General features: G+C 38.4%; 1 protein-coding gene across 8 annotated transcripts in view; it reads left to right on the top strand.

Moving 5' to 3' along the window:
* Positions 1–12,247, top strand: part of LOC130169695 (uncharacterized) — a 36,356-nt gene extending 24,109 nt beyond the window's left edge. For 2 of the 8 annotated variants that reach the window (XM_056376615.1, XM_056376622.1), the window contains 11 exons: positions 2,109–2,654; positions 3,711–3,799; positions 4,129–4,350; positions 4,625–4,804; positions 5,561–5,660; positions 5,929–6,060; positions 7,642–7,728; positions 8,037–8,135; positions 8,549–8,590; positions 10,045–10,077; positions 10,959–12,247. In XM_056376615.1, coding sequence (XP_056232590.1) covers positions 2,109–2,654; positions 3,711–3,799; positions 4,129–4,350; positions 4,625–4,804; positions 5,561–5,660; positions 5,929–6,060; positions 7,642–7,728; positions 8,037–8,135; positions 8,549–8,590; positions 10,045–10,077; positions 10,959–10,989 — 1,561 coding nt within the window. In that variant the 3' untranslated portion in view covers positions 10,990–12,247. Of the gene's footprint in view, positions 1–2,108; positions 2,655–3,710; positions 3,800–4,128; positions 4,351–4,624; positions 4,805–5,560; positions 5,661–5,928; positions 6,061–7,641; positions 7,729–8,036; positions 8,136–8,548; positions 8,591–10,044; positions 10,106–10,958 lie in introns of all 8 variants that reach the window. The other 6 variants (XM_056376616.1, XM_056376617.1, XM_056376619.1 and 3 more) reach the window with 6 other exon arrangements.
* The last annotated feature ends 655 nt before the right edge of the window (positions 12,248–12,902 follow it).

Below are 12,902 nucleotides of genomic sequence, written 5' to 3'. Positions count from 1 at the left end.
TTATGTCCATTTACTGTTACTCAAAAGTCAGTACAAGTACATAAACACTAATAACATGCAAATGAATTATCTCTCCATAAAAAGAGATAATATGGAAGTTATTAGACCATGTACTTATCTTAAAAGGTTGGATTACCCAAATTGCAAAACTCTTCTCATGTACATCTCTTGTCCAGAATATTTTGCTATGCAGATAGTTTTCCTTTGATTTTCAGAGATTTTGAGATTGAAATTTCTGCCTCCACCCCAATACACTACCCCAATAACCGAGTTAAGGGAACTTTGTTTGGGCTGATAGGCTTCCAGTGAAAAATGTAGAGCTATCCTTATAGCATTTTTGCTTTTGTTCATCACAAGCTTTCTATTCTCAGAATGAGTGAATCAAAAGTGAGTGAATGAACATGCCTGTGCACACTTGTGTCTGTCCTGCACACACACACACACAAACACACACGTGCACGCATACACATGTGCCAACCACCCCCTCCACCCGTGCTCCCTTAGTTCTCTGCTGGGTTTTTCAGTCTCTACAGCTTTCTCAACGAAGTCTCTATGTCAGAGGAATAGTCAAATTGTTGAACAGACTGTCGAAATAAAGCTAGAGGGCCCTCCTGAGGAAGTGTGTGTGTGTGTGTGTGTGTGTGTGTGTGTGTGTGTGTGTGTGTGTACATGTCTTTCTATGGTTGTGTGGACAAATTTTGCAATTTTGGTTTGAAACCATCTTTGTGAAGACATTTTAGCCGGTCCATCAAAGAGCTGTTTGATGGTTAAGACTTGGTTTTAAGGTTCAGGTTGGAATGAGATTTATGTCAGGGCCATGGTTAGGGCGAGGCTAAGGGTTAAGGTTAGGCATTTATTTGTGATGGTTACGGTAAGGGGCTAGGGAGTGCATCATGTCAATGAGTGTCCTCATAAATATAGAAAGACCAATCTGTGTGTGTGCCTGTGCGTGCGCGCATTCACGTTTGTAAGAAACAAACTGTGGATGTATTTCATGTGTTCGGCAGCCAGCTTTCATCTGCAGCTCTGTGTGTGTGTTTATAAATCTGTTTACGCCTCATTAAATATGCATTACCTGCCTCATTACAGCTGGAGCCCCACCACAGCTAATGGAAACAGCTCCCCTAGCTCTCTTACAAGGTGTGGATGTGTGTACGCGTGCAAGACTGTGTGTGAGTGTGTGCATAGGTAATACCCAGTGCAATAGAGAATAAAAGTTTGTCCATGTACTTTCAACTTTACATTAGCAAAGAGTACATAATGTATTTAAGTCTGTGTTGTTTGCTTTTGTGTAATTGTTTTGAATATACTGTATGTGAAGCAGATTGTCTACTACTGCAGACAAGTATTACAAGGTATGGTTTTATATGAATGAATTGTTTATATTGAGTTGTGTAACAGTAGCTTATTTAATTTTTTCTCCCTAGATTTAAGCATTATTTAAAGTTCCCTGTGGAGTTTTCTTATAAACAAACAAACAAACCTGTTACTCACCAAAACACTTTGTTTGGATCATTAAAGCCTAACAGATGTGTTGAATACATTTCCTTCCTCAGAAATAATTTTCAACACATATTTTTTTGGAACTTTTGAAACCTGCCTTGTTTACATCCATGTTTTCCTTGCTAGCAGTCCTCTTCTTCCCTGCCTTTGCTGAGGCATTGTTGTGTTTCTTTAGAAAGATATATTTAGAGGAATATTAGCAGGAATGCATCACATCACCTGTGTGCTAATGTGCATGCATGTGTGTCCTTGTGCATGTGCTTGAAAACCAATGGCACATGGGCCCACCCATAAAAACAATGCTCCATAGTGCCACTAGTGGTCAAAAACTCCACAGGGCACCTTTACTGTGAGCCTGGGGTATTTAAACACACCAGTCTGCTGAACAAGCTGGGGCAATTGTACAATGAAAATTTGATATCAGCAAATGGCCCTAATGTAAGGGTTTGAATGTGTGTTTGATATACCGATTAAAGTGGAACTCAAAAGATTTGTATAGTTCAAAAATACATGATGAAGTTCACTGTATTCCATTTGTATTCACAATTCTTTATGAATTTCTCTTTTTCTCTGCGCTAATCCTCGATCACCCATTCCCCTGGAAGAAGACACCAAGATATGACATCCCAGCCAATGTCCCTGCCAACCAATGAGAATGCTGCATATCAGTGGACAGGAAGTCAGAATGTAACTCAGGGTCAAACCCAGTATGGCTACAACTACCACCACATTGACCAAAGAACTGAAAGCCAGAGCATGCTCACAGCTTGCGTAGATACTAAATCCAGCAGCCAACAAAACACCACAGATATCTATGCTGAGTTTACTACTGATGCCACAGCTCTACAGTACGGGTCTGAGCAGGCTGAGAGCTATTATGAAGCTGGAGTTAATTCCGAGTACAGTTTGGAGGATCCAGATTCCAAGTTTCAGTACAGAGCTGAAAGCCAGTACGGAGAGGATTCCAACTCCATGTGCGTGTCTGAACTTCAGTGCTCTCAGTATCAAGCTGATGGCCAGTGCCATTATGAGACAGACCATGCTCATTACCAATGTGAAGGTCAGCCATTCTACCAATCAGCTGTCCACCATGAGAGGGAAGATCATGCGCAGTATGTGCCCGAGGGATATGTTCACTTTCTTCTGTCAAGGTGAGAGGTCACGCATACAGACTCAATTTTTCCTTTTGACAGGTCCAGCATTGTTTCTTAGAACTGTCTAACATCTAATAATTAGCAAGACTATTTTAGGCTTTCTTTCATTGTTTTTTTTAGAAAGTTGAAACCTGATTATATATGTTTTCTATCTATATTATAAATGTGTGAAAGACAGAGAGATAAACAGTGGAACAGCATTGCTTTTCCAAAGGCTAAGCACTTCACTACTGTTTTTTTATCATATAGTTTTTTCTCAATCAAAAGTCAGTATCAAAAGTCATGTTCAGTATTTGGTTCAATATTTACTGTGTGTATATGTCCAAATGTGTGTGCTGAAGTTTAATTGGACCTCGTTAGCAGTTTCATCATGGAACTTGCTTTTCCCCCACTTTGTAATTCTGATGACCTGGCCCCTCTTTGGGACACACAACCCTCCCCTGTCTTTTACTCTGTGTGAGTGTGTTTGTGCACACACTCAACAGACTTTTCCATAATCAAGTGGTCATGTGATTTGATTGTGGAAAGAGTGGTTCAGTCACTCGTGCTGGGAGAACACAGCCAGGGAAAGGTAGGTGTCTTAAGACAGAGATTGTTTTTAAAAACAAAAAAGAAGAAAGCTTATATCTACATGTGTTTCTTTACGTCTATAATGTGTATTTGTACTAGTTTTTCTGCACTGCCTCTCTCTATTGTTAGCAGGCCTTATGCTAATCAGAGTCTGTTAGTGGGGCTTTGGTTGGGGGGAGGTAGCAACACTGCTCAGTATTGTTTCCTCTGCCCACACGTGCAGCCTGGGAATGAAGCAGTGAGTCGCTTTCTGTCCGTCTGCTTTGTCACTTCTGTAATCTTTCATTTCTGGAGTCAAATGAACAGATTTTAAACTCTTCCTCATTCAATGTAATGGGAAAAGTTAGATTCTTGTTCTCTGTAGATGATTATCTTTGGCTTGTTTGGCCCAATACTATGTGTAGCTGTGCCTATGGTGGCAGTGGTAATGGCAATGATCATTTATGTTGTGGCTCATTATTGTCTTTCTGTGCCTCTGAGCAGACAGTCTCAACAGAGAGACGGTGCAGCAGGAATGATGATGAAGACAGCCTCCAGTGAGGAAGCTGCTGAGGAGATGGATAACAGAGAAGGTAAATAAACAGCAAGAATAAACTAAACTTATATTGTTCAATCTTTGGGTATTTAGTGCTGGTGATTTATGTTGCAGATAAAGGTAAAAGTTTAGAGGTATAGGCTTAATAGCAATATTTTGAGATATTATCAATAGTTTCAAAAGTTTTGTGAATGTTTAAGCAACATTTTTTTTTATGTGTTTATGGCATATTTTAGCAGTCTGAAGCTAAGAATTATGATTTAGGAGGATCACTTGGATTGACTGACAAATTCTTAACACAAGTAGAAATGTACTCCTCCTTTCTCTACAAAAAGAAAAAAAAAAAAACCGTCTCTCTCTGACCAGACCCATCCTCCTCGGCTGATCTATCAGCCGGCTCTAACCAAAGGAGAAAGTTGGTAGCTCCGCCAATGAACGTGTCACTAGACCGCAGTGAGGGGTCTCTCCTCTCCGAAGATGCTCTGGACACAGAGGACGAGGCCTTGGATACTGGAGATGACCTGGATGTCAACATTGATGAGCTGGACACACCTGATGAGGCTGACTCACTGGAGCTTAACAGACACGGTGTGACAAACAAGACACAATATACACTTGTCTAAATGTATACAGGAGGTGACAGACAGACACATAAACATGTACAAAAATGCTTTGCAGTGTTCTTCTACAGTATGGGGATTTGGCAGCATTCATCATTTTCATTTTCATTTTCAAATTGGATTTGGCTCAGGATTTTTCAGTAGCTCTTTCCACTGCATAAAATAGAACCCAAAATGCAAATACTCATTATGTTTGCTGCCATGTAACCTTGTAAAATGTTCATATCACTGATGTCACACAGAGGATTCAGAAGAGGCTAATCTGGGTGCAGGAGCAGCTTCAAGAGATGCCATCGCAGGACATGGATCAGCTGAGGAGAGCAGGGATAGCAGATTGTGGAGGAGCGTGGTGATAGGGGAGCAGGAGCATCGCATTGATATGAAGTGCATTGAACCATACAAAAGAGTAATTTCTCATGGAGGTATGCAAGCACAAATGCTAAAAATCTAAGTCTACCAGTTTCTCCTATACTGTTGTGTTTCGTTTATAGCTTTTGATCATTTTGATCATATTCTGAACATGCTGAACCAATTCTCCTGGACTCCACCTTTTGGCCTGTCAAATTCATATTCTGCATATGGAATTTGAATGGGCACAGGAATTTGAATGCCCATTAACTTTAGCCTACATATCAACAATAGCAGTAACTACACAGTGGGGGAGAGTGGGTTACAGAGGCATGATCAGAACAGTTCTCATCTTAATATGCATTTGAATCACTGAACTTACAGTAAATATATTCCAGCTTAATATTAGAAACTGCTATAATGAAAGGTTCAGTGTTTTATATCAAACGGGTGGATCCTAAATTCTAGGGGGTCGGGATTCCTAGACTTCAATTTATTTGGCTGAGTAGATTCTCTTTTGAATACGTTTCTATTAGCTGTGTTGTGACTTAATTTGTTCTTTTATCAGTGCTGTATTGATGATTGCTTCTTCAGCAGCTCTTAGTTTCAGTTACTCAAATTGGCATAGAGATTGCTTTCATAGATGGCTACAGACTACAAAATAAGCACCTGCCATGTTAACAATGGTGCTAACTGATGGGCCTTGAATTTGTGGGTCACACTTATTAATTAGATAAATAAGACAAGAAAAAAAAACAGGTTTGTACATATGCACTGCAAGTGAAACCCACTGTGAGTGTCCTCTTTGTGTTTGTGTTTTATATTCTCAGGTTATTATGCTGAACAGAATGCCATCATCGTATTTGCAGCATGTTTCCTACCGGACAGCGACTGTGACAATTACAACTATGTAATGGAAAACCTTTTTCTGTGAGTCCCGTTTCACCACATGGCCCAAACGCTTATGGGCATGCAAATAAAGTATCATGTTGAAATAGGAAAATGGCTCCACCAAACTGTTAGAAGCAAAGTTGCAAGCACTCTTTTGTGTAAAGATATCATGACATACTATAGCATTAATGTTTCCCTAACTTCAATGAAGGGGCCTAGCCCAAACCTTGAAATAGCAGCCCTTGGTTTATCCTTCTGTATAAACATTTGCCAGTATAACACTGTTTTCTTTTGTCTGTGTGTATAGGTATGTCATAAGTACCCTGGAACTGATGGTGGCAGATGATTACATGATCGTTTACTTGAATGGTGCCACACCTCGCAGGAGGATGCCAGGTTTCAGTTGGATGAAAAAGTGCTACCAAATGATAGACAGAAGGTAATATTCACACAAACAAGTGCACACTTGTATGATATTGTGTAACTGTAATATTTAACACACACCACACAAACATTGAAAAAGAACCTATCTTAAGCTCTCAATCTTATACTATGAAAAACTTGATGGTGTTTTGTTCTCTGACCAGGACTTGTATGGTTACATGATGCTGCAGATTTGATTACATACTGTATCACATAGATTTTAAGTATTATTGTCATTGTGTTATGTTGTTCTCCAGAAAGTCTAAACCAGTAATGTAATGTACTGAAAGCAGACTGTAATGAAGAATTTCAAATACATTTCTTTGATGAAAGAAAAATCCAAATCAACCCTGAAAGGGGGAATTAAATAATAAATCAGCAGCACCTACCATTAAAATGCTAATTAAAAAAATTACCAACTCAATATTGCTGTGGTGCCCATCAGTAGAACACTGTGCATGTGTAACTGACTAAATGTAATGCTGCGTTTGTATGAAAAAAATCTTGCGTGTTGTAGAGATGTGAGGAATCTCCAGGGAGTCGATGGAGTAGAAGAGACAATAGACAAAAATCTTCATACCTCAGCTGTAGTTTTGTTGAGGGCAGATGTTGTTGGGGTGCAGGTCATGGTTTGAGCATATAAAAAAAGAGACGTATGACACAACTCTAGTAACAACAGCTCAGACAAGTGTCTTCCTTGTGCAAAAGTAAACTCTGGAAGGCAAACGTGTGACAGAACTACAGTATATACACACCCCAAGCATCATTTGAGTGTTCAGTTAATATTAATACATAAAGACTTTAAAATAAAATGAGTAAATGGTGAAACTGGTTTTCAAACCAAACTAGAGCTAACATCACCCTAGATTTCTGTTTAATATTTATGATTAGGCTTGATCCTCTTAATTGCTAATATTCTGTAATTTTACTGTGATAATTGATAACTCTTCTAAATGAATGTGGCAGGACTTTGATACTTTAACAAGAAAAATGAAAACATAATATATCACTTTACACAACTTGATGACTTGAAATGTTATCAATAGTCTCATTCTTCTGGTTAATATTTATGAAAACCAGCCACCATAGAAGAGGCCTATTGATATCTTATTTGCCTCTCTTCATCGCAACATAAACTGAGTTTGTCAGAAATCACTTCCTCATTCACGCTTTAAAAGACAGTCAGTAGTTCACTCTTAGCAATAGTTTACAGTATACATACCATGGACAATACCATATTCTGTTATGTCAGTGTTTGTGGGCATTAAATTGTAGCATTATATAACACATATATTTTTCTCTCAAATAAAAGGGTGGACAGTAAATATAGTGCACCATATAACAGGGAGTGATTTCGGAAAAAAGTAAAATAAACAGTAAAATAATGAGGAGTCATCATCTCCTGAAATACTTACTTTTTGATGTGCTTTCACCAGACCACTCATGCTGTTTTTTCCTCTACAGAGGAACAACTTCACTGTGAAAAACCTTGAGCTCTGCTGATTGTTGTAAATAATTACACTTATATCAATGGAGATCTTGCTAACCTTTGCTAACCCTTTTTCACACCTCTTCTGCCTCTCCTCTTGCCCCACAGACTAAAGAAAAACCTTAAGATGTTCATCATTGTCCATCCTTCCTGGTTCATAAGGACTTTGCTGGGGATCACCAGACCCTTCATAAGGTCTCACCTTTGTACTTTACATTGAGATGACGTTTATCACAGGATGTACATTAGAGGTGTTCATAATTTCAAAAAATGCACACATTTTGTGATTTTATGATTAGCCACAAATTAAAATGTGACATATTTAGACTTGTCACATTTTAATTTGTGGTGGTGTCAAGTGCTTATAGTTCACAAATTATGATTATTTCCAAGAAGACAGTTTGATTACAATGGAAATCCAGGAGCCAATTTACCACATCACAATGGTTGAATCAGTTCTTTTCAGTAGTAAAACAAACCGTTCTGATTTCTGTTTTCTACAGCTCCAAGTTCAGCAGTAAGATCAAGTATGTGAATAGTCTGCAGGAGCTTGGAGAAATCATCCCAATGGACTATGTCCACATTCCACCCAGCATCGTCAAGTGAGTCAGCCTGTATCAAAATTATCAATGGTTTGCATAAAGTGACAAATATTAACCATGTTACCAAATGAACTGTCCTACCTCTCATCCTCTGCAATTTTGTTATTATCCATTCCAGTTTTTTCCAGTTTCAAGTAGCAAATAGTATGTCCTATAGCGAGATCTTCAAGTATCTTTAGATATTTTGTGTGTGTTTTGTCTTGCCTTTCCTAGGTATTAAATGCCATAGTCAATGACTGTAATCTCTGTTTAAACTGCTGTAATCACATCATAAAGGCATAAATTGTTTTTAGAATACTTACCCAAGAAATACACACTGACATCCTCCTTGGAAAAAGGAAACAAACACAGTGCAAACTTTGATTTCAAGTGCCAAATTAGGCATGCTTATACATCTCTCACTGTGCCCAAAGGTATGACGAGGAGAGGTCTATACACAGATTTGCATGCATGAGGTAAATCACCTAACCTGCCTGTATTGATCAGTTGGTTGTGTCAAAGTCTCCCTGTAAAATCCTTCAAAGCTACTGTGAATTTTCTCATGCTGGGACTAACCTTACTGACCTTTGGCTGTCTCCTTATCCAACATAAAACCAGCCCAATATTGTTTTTCTTACTTCCTCCAGTCTGTGAAGTGGCTTTCCATGTAAACCGATTCATTTTACCTCTCATCTGTGACGTTTTAGTAGAAATCTAATGAATATACACAGTATACCCCTAGGTACCCTACACTAACAACAGATATACTGTACATAGTCACCCCCAAAGCTAGGCTGGTCTGATGGTTTGCTCTTGAGGAATTTACATGCAATACATAGTGGGACTGACACCAGACTGAAAACACAAATATCTCCATCAGTACGAATGGTTGTAAAGGGACTGTACAGACCAGCAGCACAGACTAGACTTTCTCATAATTGGCAGCAAATTATCCCCACAGTGAAAAATTATAAGTGGGTGAAGTAAGTAGAGTAACCACAAATACTACACAGCTTTATTGATACTACTACTAGATTGCAACAAAATAAAAATAAAATTCAAATTTTACACATAGTGGCTGTGGTATTGTGAAGTTCAGTTGGTAAAAGTTAGGCAATGATAGCCTTCATGGTGAAAAGAAAACAACAATGACCAACTGTACAAGGTCAAACCCAAACTGTGGACTCTGATGTTAACGTTATACACTTTGTACACCCAACCATCCACCCTGGTGCCCTCCTTGGGACTACGCTATAACAGTGTTGTCACACTACTTTGCTTCGGAGAGGACAGTCATATAAACAACTTCTGGTCGCTCATCAGAGAGATGTTAAAATTAGAGCAAATGGTCAATGCTGTTTTTTTTCTGGTCAGGACAGTCTCTGTGGAAGATACTGTAGCAGTTTATACCCAGTTTTACTGTGTAAAAGAGAAAAAGGGTCTGTTTGTAGCTCATAAGACTCCCTAAAACACACACGTTTTGGTGTGTTAGAGGAAATAGAGTGGAAATGTCTTATTCTAACTTTAACCCTGTCCATTATCCAAGAGGCCATGTCTTACACTTTTCTGCTTTCATGCCTTGTGCCACTGAGCATGGATTGAGTCTGAAAACTACAGACATCCATGTCCAGTGTTAAAGTGCCTGTGTTTAAGGGGTAAAAATTAACTCTGGTGACTGTTTTATTGTTGGTAAATGATTGCACCCTGTATTGCAGCGCATCTGTGCCTCACTCCTCTGACCTTGAACCCTCCCACTTTAGAGCACTGATGCTTGTTTTCCTTCCCCTTCATTCAAACTATTATGGCATTGTTGAAACAGGCTTTTAATCCCCATCCACTGCATGTTTACTGACAATTTCGCCACACCCAGAACTTGTTCGACTCCCTCACTAATCCTTTTTCTTTGCCATCCAACCCAATGCAAAACCAGACTGGATACAGATTTGCAGGACACAGCAGCTAAGTGAGTAGTGCATCATTGGTTTCTGTCGGTGAGTGAATTTAACTGAGACAACGAAGGAAATAATTGCTGTTCTTTGCAGATCCACAATATTCAATAAACAGGAAAAATGTTTGGTGGATTGATAACTCCTGTGTCCTATTTCTTTATCGCAAGTATAATTGTAATATGCCATTTTAAACGTCTATGTGAACTATAAATCTGTCTTTAACTATTTTTCTTTCAGTCACAGAGTTACCTGAGCAGCTTATCTTATCTGGTGACCTAACTGTTTTTAAACCTGAGACAAACCAGCTGATCAGTCATAAAGAGATACCCAAGACATGGACACATACAGGCACATCATTTCACGTGTACTGTAACATACATAAACTAGTCAAGGCTTTGGCCTAACTGTAAAGCAATGATCCTTGATGTATTTGATTAATCTGTTGTTATGAATGAGGAATGAAACATAACTGATACCATAGAATGAAGAGATAATCATATAACCAACCTGCTGCATGGCAAACTCATTTCTCTTGAGTTTTATTATTTTCAGAGTAGACCATCTTTAAAAATGCCACAGTGAATCTTACCTATGAATTCAAGAGTAGGCCTGGTAGCCACTGAACAAATACTGATTTTGCAGTGTTGCAGTTAACAGGAAAACTTAATGTATACTTAATGCTAGTAGGTGTTTACCATTTCAGTTAAAGTCATAAAATATATGCATCTGCTATTGGCATAGTTATTGCAGAGGTATGCATTGGTATGACTGCCATTAACTTTATGATCTGACCACTGTTTTTAGTTTTCACTGGCGATCCCTTTGCTTTAATTCTAATGCTTCAATGACAGAGGTGTAATACAATTCTGTCTCTGTCATCTTCTCTCTTATTTAGAGCCGACAAGAAGGGGAACTCAGCTGTTTGAAAATTACAAGATACCTGGCTCCTGCCTATCTCCTCCCTGCAATATGCTGTATTCTACCACAGCATGTCTGAATATAAGCAAGCCTGCAGCATGATGTGTCCAGCACTAACAATGTGTCATAAAAGGATTGTGCTGTGGTACAAAACACCAGGCAGTTCCTTGTTAAGTGAAGGAAGTAGGGTGCTGAACACAATACTGTATTTACAGTGACTGAGCCTGTCACTGTGCTGAAGGGAAGATGCTTTATCCTGTACTACTAATGTTACACAACATTCAATTGTGTTATCTATTTAGTAGCTTTTGTTTTCTTTGACTTCATCTTTACTCTTAACAATGGTTTGAGTCTTATTTCTTTCACTTTGGAGGAATAACTAACTGGCTTTGTTACATTCATGAATTAATCTTCCCTGTCAGTAGATTTACCTTTTGTGACACATGGTAATATTAATTGTGGAATGTTAATTCTGAAGCCATAGTGAGGCCATACATGGAAACAGAAGTTTTATTACTGCCCATCTGCTCACAAATACACATTTGTGTCCCTGGACATTTGGGATGTTAGTGTAGCTCTGTCAACACACTATAATGTTAACAGATACTCTATCTAGACTCTAATTTTAGATAGTCAAGGTTTACAAAAATGTGATCCACACGTGAAAAACATCTTTGTGCTATTCAAGCCTGTGGTTTATAATGGTTTCTAGTGGCCAAGCTGGTTTTTGAGTAGTTCACATTGGTGTAGGCGGCTACTGTCATAGAGGGTTTTTACATTATGTCACAATCTTACCCTACACCTCATACAAACTTGGAAAAGGCTACAAGTAGGCAGTTCTATTGACATTGTATATCACTGTGAAAATACTTGAGATGTAGCCAAATAGCAGTTTTCAGTAGCTGCAGTAATGTGTTGCATGCTTTCAGTTGCTACAGCTTAAGATTTCTCTGATCTGATTACTCACCCAAATGCAGAATTGTGTACCACTGTGATTGTAGTCATGGTTTATCTGGGTTGCATTCGTGCGTGCGTGTGTGGGCGAGACAGAGAAGGAAAATGTTTGGGGAGTGATGAGGAAATACTATGTTCACTGATGGTTTGACAGGTACAGTATAAAGCGTGCCTACTGCGCAGGTTGGGATGTGTCTACTTTTATTTGCTTTTTTATTATATTTATATACATTTGTTTGTGGCTTGGAAGGTATTCATTTGTTGTAAAGTATGTAAAATGTTTTACTTCATTAAAGACGTGTTCCTCCTCAACCTCCTCTTAAAAATGTATACTATACACCACAATGCACACAAAGCCTAAAAATTGGCAAATTATTCGACCAGTTGTAGCAGCACACATAGGTATTTAAACAGACCCATCAGGTTGAGGATATTGTTGGCAGACTGACCGGAGATCTGGTTCATTGAACTGGATTATTTCCCTGAGCCGATGGAATCAGGTGGCAACAGCAAATGAATCAGTTGATGTCAAATCTTCAAATCTTGTCAAATGTCAAATCTTTTTTTACCTTATTAAGACTTATAAAACACTGTCCAGATCATAACTATATATACACATGGCTACACATGTCCTTACATTTACCAAATCTCATTATCACACCATGGATGCAGTCAATAATACCATATCACACATTGTCATAATCGAACAGATTATGATGGAATATCAGACAAGTATCTTACATTTATCTATGACCTTACTTTTAAACAGGCTTTTAAATATATTGTATTTCACATTTATAATTCATCCTGAAGACTGATCCATACCATCACTCCCTTTATTGAAATGCATATTATGATATTTGATGTCTTTCTTGGAAACATGTTTAGAATACTGCACGGTAACAAATTATTGTATACTTTATACATTATTTGTCTTACCCTATACTCAACTAAATTGTTAAGTTTT

Source organism: Seriola aureovittata, chromosome 5 (genome assembly GCF_021018895.1).
Source record: "Seriola aureovittata isolate HTS-2021-v1 ecotype China chromosome 5, ASM2101889v1, whole genome shotgun sequence".
NCBI lineage: Eukaryota > Metazoa > Chordata > Actinopteri > Carangiformes > Carangidae > Seriola > Seriola aureovittata.
The sequence above is the reverse complement of the archived record's forward strand: the minus strand, read 5'-3'. Positions and strand labels throughout refer to the sequence as shown.